The sequence below is a fragment of the Jaculus jaculus genome, chromosome 5 (genome assembly GCF_020740685.1).
Source record: "Jaculus jaculus isolate mJacJac1 chromosome 5, mJacJac1.mat.Y.cur, whole genome shotgun sequence".
Taxonomy (NCBI): domain Eukaryota; kingdom Metazoa; phylum Chordata; class Mammalia; order Rodentia; family Dipodidae; genus Jaculus; species Jaculus jaculus.
Window position 1 is genome coordinate 93,422,299 of NC_059106.1, and position 6,657 is coordinate 93,428,955.

Genomic DNA, 6,657 nt, shown 5'->3' on the forward strand with positions numbered 1-6,657 from the left:
ACTCACTCTCCATTTCACAGTGACCTTGAACTTCCAGAAATCATCTTTATCTCTTTTGGGATTAAAGGTGTGCACCACCATGCTTGCTTAATTTAGCTTTAAAAAAAAAATTTGTACCTATTTATTCACGAGAGAGAGAGAGAAAGGAAGAGGTAGACAGAGAGACGGGGAAAGAAGGGGTACACCAAAGCCTCTAGCCACTGCAGTTGATCTCCAGACATATGCACCACCTTCTGCATCTGGCATTATGTGGGTACTGGAGAATCTAGTCTGGTCCTTAGAATTTGCAGCCAAGTGTCTTCACTGCTGAGTCAACTCTATAGCCCTAGTTGAACTTTAATACTGATTCACTAATAAAATGATTTTGCCCCTAAATACTTCATTTGTGATTAATAGTTGTTTTTTTTTTTTTTTTTTAATTATGAACCTAAAACTGTAACTTGGCCTGGGAAGTTACAACATTGTTAAAATGAGTTTAGACCTAAAACACCATTCATACATCAATTTTTGGATTTAGAAATACTTTGCAAAACTAAAGGAGAAGTGTAACATCACAAACATATTCTTACATTGCTTCCTCATATAGGTATTATTTTGATTTCTCATGTTTGACCCCAAAATTCTTATAATCAGAACTCCAGAGCTGAAAAGACCCTCAGAAATCATTTAGTCTGATTGACCAAGATGTTTTATTTCTCAGTCAGGATGAGATTCCAGAACTCTCATTTCTTTTTTTTCCCTGTTTGTCATTGTTCTTTTTTTAATTAGTTATGTATATAGTGTGTATACAGTCATGATTGTACCACTGTTAGCCTTCTCCCTTCTCCCTGTTGCCCCTCCCCTCCCTGCAGATTGTGGGTGTTGTATTGTGGGTGTAGCCTTATATGGAGGAGAGTCAATGCCTCTGCATAATGACCCAATTTATGTTCTAGTAATCTTTCCACCCCCCCCTTCTGCAAATTTCCCTGAGCCATGTTGGGTTCATTTTAGGCCTATTTCAGTGACGGAAGGTCTTGGGAGTCTGTGTCTCTATATCTGATTTGGTAGGAGTTAAGTGCTCCATGTCTGTCTCCTTCATCCTTGTGCTGGCACCGGGTTCACTGAGAAAGCATCTTTTGCTCATTACCCGACTAACTCTATGGCTTCAGCTGGTGCCCAGGTGGGATGCATTGGGCTGATTCTCCCTTCAGGTCCTGCGTCCATCTGGAAAAAAACGAAGCAAATTCTCTGATGGAGCGTGAGATCAGTGCAAGATACATGGATGCCCATTCTTATTTTAGAGAGAATTTAATAGATGTATGCCCTCTTGTAACCCACTATTGGTGGGAGCTTGATACTGAAAAACAGGCTCATTTTTGGATATGGTTCTGACTTGTTTCCTCATTTCAGGCATAGATTCTGTTCCCCTGAGCAGCTCTGTTAGCCAAATTGAGCAGTTGGTTACCCACCATGTCTGTGTGCCACTATTGCACTTGTGTGAGCCTCGTGTTAGGTTGATTACTGTTGAGTAGCTTAGACCACGAGTTGCTTAGAGAGAGATGTTGGTCATTTTCTCCCAGTCACTTATGTAACACCTTCTGGCACTAGACAAACTAACTGTCTGAGGATTAACCTTTCATTTCCCACCAAGTTGCTCCATGTTCCCCAACAGCATTTAGTGCCTTTGGCAGTAGGGTCTTACCATTAATCTTTGGTGGGTCATCAAGTACTCTGACAGAATTTTGTCGTCTTTTGGGAAACCTTGTGGATCTTTCTGATTAACAGCTCATTGTAGATGTTACCTACATGCTGGTACTGAGAGCTACAGGCCAGTGCCATGGGAGAAGAAGGAAGAAAAATATAAGTAATATAAAAGAGAAAGACAGAAACATTCATTGTAAAGGTCTTTCACCTCCTTGGCTAATATTATTCTGAGCGGTTTTTTATCTTAAAAATGGGATAATGCCACTTATTTCTTTCTCAGTATCTTTGTCTTTTGCATATAGAAAGGCTACTGATTTATGTGTATTAACTTGGTATCCGGCTACTTAATGAAGGAGTTAATCACTTTTAAGAGTTTTGAGATGGTGGTTCTTATATTACTTATGTATAGAATCATGTCATCTGCAAATAGGGCTAAATTAACTTCTCCCTTTCCAATTTGTATCCCTTTTATTTCTTTTTCCTATCTTATTTGCCTGAGCTAGAAATTCCAGTACTGTGTTGAAGAGGAGGGTTGATAGTGGACACCCCTATGTTGTTCCTGATCTCAATAGGAATTCCTTCAGTCTCTCCTCATTAAGTATTATTTGGGCTTTAGGAATTTTTTTTTTCCTTTTTGTTTTTTTTGAGATAGGGTCTCACTTTACCATAGGCTGACCTGGAATTCACTATGTAATCTTAGGGTAGCCTCGAACTCACGGCGATCCTCCTACCTCTGCCTCCCGAGTGCTGAGATTAAAGGTGTGCATCACCACGCCTTGCTAGCTTTAGGACTTTTGTATGTGGCCTTTCTTATGTTGAAATATAGACTGTCCATGCCTATTCTCTCCAATGTTTTGATCATGAAGTGATGTTGTATTTTGTCAAAGGCCTTTTCTGCATCTATCAAGAAGATCATGGAGTTTTTGTGTTTAAGCTTATTTATGTGGTGTATTACATTGACAAATTTCCATATGTTGAACCACACCTGTGTTCCTGGGATGAAGCCTACTTGATCCAGGTGATAATGCTTTTGATGTGCTGTTGATTTTGGTGTACGAGGATTTTGTTCAGGATCTTTGCATCTAAGTTTATCAGGGAAATGGGGCTGTAGTTTTCTTGTCTTGTGGCATCTCTGCCTGGTTTTGGGTGATACAAGCTAGTTTCATAGAAGGATTTGGGGAGCTTTCTCTGTTCTGTGGTTTGGTGGCACAATTTGAGAAAAATTGGTTTCAGTTCTTCCATAAAGGTTTGATAGAATTCAGCTGAAAAGCAGTCTGATCCTAGACTCTTCTTTTGGGGGAAGTTTTTGATTACCTTTTCAATCTCAATGGGTGTGATAGGTTTGTTTAGATTAATCTGCTCTGAGTTTAGTTTTGGTAGGTGGTATGTATACAGGAATTCATCCATTTCATCCATATTATCCAATTTTGTGGAGTAGAGGTTTTTGAAGGTAAGTCTTGATGATTCTCCCAATTTCACTTATGTCTGTTGTGATCTCTTCTTTTTCATTTCTAATTTTGTTAATTTGAAACATTTCTTTTTTTCACTTGATCAAATTGGTCAGGGGTTTATCAATCTTCTTAATTTTTTCAAAGAACCACCTCTTTGTTTCATCAATTTTCTTAATTGTTTTCTTAGTTTACAATTCATTAATTTCTGCTCTGATCTTAGTTATTTCTTTCGATCTGGAGCCTTTTTGGTTGGATTCTTCTTGTTTTTCCAATGCCTTTAGGTGGATGGTTAGGTTATTGATTTGGGATTTCTCTTTGTTATGAAGGCATTTAGCAGAATGACTTTTCCCCTAAGTACTGCCTTCATTGTGTCCCATAACATTTGGTACATCGTATTTTCATTGTCATTCATTTCTATAAATTTTGCAATTTAATTTTAAGTTTTGTCCATTGACTACTTATTGTATAAGAGTGTGTTGTTCAGTTTCCAGGAGTTGGTTGGGTTCCTGGCACATCTTTTGTTGTTGATTTCTAACAATACAGCATTGTGATCTGATATCAAGCAGGGAATTACGTCAATCCTCCTAAATATATGGAGGCAGGCTTTGTGACTCAGTATATAATTTATTTTAGAGAAGGTTCCATGGGCTGCTGAGGACAATGTGTAGTCTGTGGATTTGGGGTAGAATGTTCTGAAGATGTCCCTTACGTCTAATTGATCTATGGTATTATTGAACTCTCTTACTTCCCTGTTAATTTTCTGTTTGAATAATTTAACTATTGATGATAGTGAAGTATTGAAGTCTCCAACTATGATGGTGTTGGTGGTTATTTCCATTTTATTGTCAAGTAGGTTTTGTTTTATGAATTGTGGTGCACCTGTATTTGGTGCATAAAGATTAATGGTTGTGATATCCTTTTGTTAGATCATTCCCTTGATAAGAAGTGGCCTTCTTTGTCTTTTTTGATTACTTTTGGTTTGAAGTCTATTTTATCTAAGTGTAGCTACACTTGCTTGCTTCTTATTTCCGTTTGCTTAGAATATCATTTTCTACCCTGTCACCCTGAGGTGGTATCTGTCTTTGGTGATGAGGTGGGTTTCTTGAAGACAGCAGATTGAGAGGTCTAATCTTCTAACTTATGCCTCTTGATGGGTGAGTTAAGCCCATTAATATTTAGGGTAATCACTGTTAGGTTTGATTAAATACCAGCCATAATGTGGTAGTTTATGTGGTTTGGTGTTTTTTTGGCCTTTATAGTTTTTGTGCCCTCTTAAAGTTTGTTTATTATGGTCTGTTTCTCATAGGCACTTGAGGTTGGTTATTTGAATCTTCTGCGTGAAGAATTCCCTGATGTACTCACTGTAGGTTTGGCTTTGGGTTCATATAGTTGTGTAGCTGAGTTTTGTCATGGAAAGTTTTTCTTTCACCGTCTATTATGAAGGATACTTTTTTTTTTTTTTTTTGAGGTAGTGTTTCATTCTAGCTTAGGCTGACCCAGAATTCACTATGTAGTCTCAGGGTGGCCTTGATATCATGGTGATCCTCCTACCTCTGCCTCCAAAGTGCTGGGATTAAAGGTGTGCACCACACCAGGCTAAGAAGGATACTTTTGTTGGACAGTAGTTTGGGTTGGAAGCCACAAGTTCTTAAGATTTTGCAGTGTTCCATTCCAGGCCTTTCTGGCTCTTAGGGTTTCCATTAAGAAGTCTGAAGTAATTCTGATGGGTTTTTCTTTATTTGTAATGTGTTGTCTTTCCCTAACTGCCTTTACGACTTATTCTTTGTGAACCTTGTTTAGAGTCTTAATGATCATATTAAAAGCGTTTCTGCTTTGGTCCAGTCTGTTTGGAGTTCTGTTAGCTTCTTGTTACTTGATGGGACTTTCTTTTGAGAGAGTGAGAAAATTCTCGTCTATTATTTTGTTGAATAAATTTTCCAAGCCTTTGGTCTGAATGTCTTCTCTTCCTGGTATTCCCATGATCCAAATGTTGGGATGCTTAAGGGTATCCCACAGTTCCTTCAACTCACAGAAAATTTTGAACTTATTGAAACTTTTAAACTCACGAACTGATTCTCCTGTTTTGCCTTACAATTCTGAGTTTCTATCCTCCACATGGCTGACTCTATTCTTAAGAGCTCTTATAGAATTTTGGGCTTGTTCAATTTGGTTTGTATTTTCTACTGTTTTTTGTATAGTTTCCAACCCTCTGTTGAGTTCCCTTTTCATGTCATTATCTGATTTTCTTAATGCTTCTTAGAGTTCATTCTTGTATTTTTTTATGTCTTCATTGAGGCCACCTGGTTATTGAGGACCTCTTTTTTTTCACTCTTCAGATCAATTAACTGCCTTCAGAACCCTTCTTAGTCCTTTTCTAGTATGTCCAGTCTAATGAGCATACCATCCATACAATTATTGGTCCTTTGTTGAGTTTCTGCATGTTCTGCTGTTTGGGCCAGGGTTGCTAGTTTGTTTCTTCAGTTTGGGGTTCTAATCCTATTATCTATGTTTTGATTAGAGACATTCATTGTGGGACTGGGCAATTCGGCTGGATTTACTTGCATTTTATTTTTTGTGCTATTCCTTTTTGGCTGTGGTATGCCTGTAACACTGTTTCAGAAAGCCTAGGGTGTGGGATGCTAGCCTGCTGGCCGGTGGAGGGGGGGGTCGGTGAGAGGAACAGTGATCACCCAGAAATCAGAAAGGCTAGAGCAGAGACACTGTACTAGTCCCTGTTCAGTGGTGGGAGGGAACAGTGGCGAGTGGGATGGCAATTGCATGCTGGGCCCAGATGGGCTGGGTAGTAACAGCCACTGGGCCATCCAGTCACGCGTGGGGTACAGCAAGGCTAGGTAGGACGGTGAGTTTGCGTGCCCCCTGAGGACAGCAAGGTTGGGGGAAACGGTGGTCGTGTGCACGCAAGGGACAGCAAGGCTACAGAATGGCCATTGCATGCCTGTGGGGGACAGTAAGGCTGGGGGTGGGGAATGGCGGGCAAGTTGCCGATGGCATCCCTGGAGCTTTGCCTGGTGGTGGGAAAACCTAGGGCAGATGACCTGGCCTACTAGCTTGGGTCCACTTGGCCTGCAGTTAGTGTAAGAGGGACCTCCTACTGGGACTGCTGCTTGGATGGCTGCTTGAGAGTTATCGGAGTGTGAGAATTAGCGGATTCCCTATGTTGCTTCTCCATACCTTCCCACTGGAAGCCTAGTAGAATCAGTGAATCAGCAAACAAAAAATACCCCCCTCCCAACCTTAAAGGTCTTGCCTTTTCTTGGCTGTGAGGTGAGGTGGCCATCTTGACTGGAAGTGGTCCAGAACTCTCAGTTTTTAAGAGGGTTTTTGCTGTTGGTGTTTCCATGTGTGTTTTGTGTTTTAGGTGACTGCACTTCAGGATGAGAAAAACTCACTGGTCTCTGAGAATGAGATGATGAATGAAAAGCTTGACCAGTTGGATGGCTCTTTTGATGATCCTAATACAGTGGTGGCTAAGAAGTATTTTCATGCACAGTTACAGCTGGAA

General features: G+C 40.0%; 1 protein-coding gene across 1 annotated transcript in view; it reads left to right on the forward strand.

Annotated features, from left to right (window-relative positions):
- The window catches only part of Hook1 (hook microtubule tethering protein 1), an 81,917-nt gene that overhangs the window by 40,001 nt on the left and 35,259 nt on the right, over positions 1-6,657 (forward strand). The window contains exon 9 of the mRNA XM_004663204.3: positions 6,514-6,657. This exon is cut by the window's right edge and continues 23 nt beyond it. Coding sequence (XP_004663261.1) covers positions 6,514-6,657 — 144 coding nt within the window. The remainder of the gene's footprint in view (positions 1-6,513) is intronic.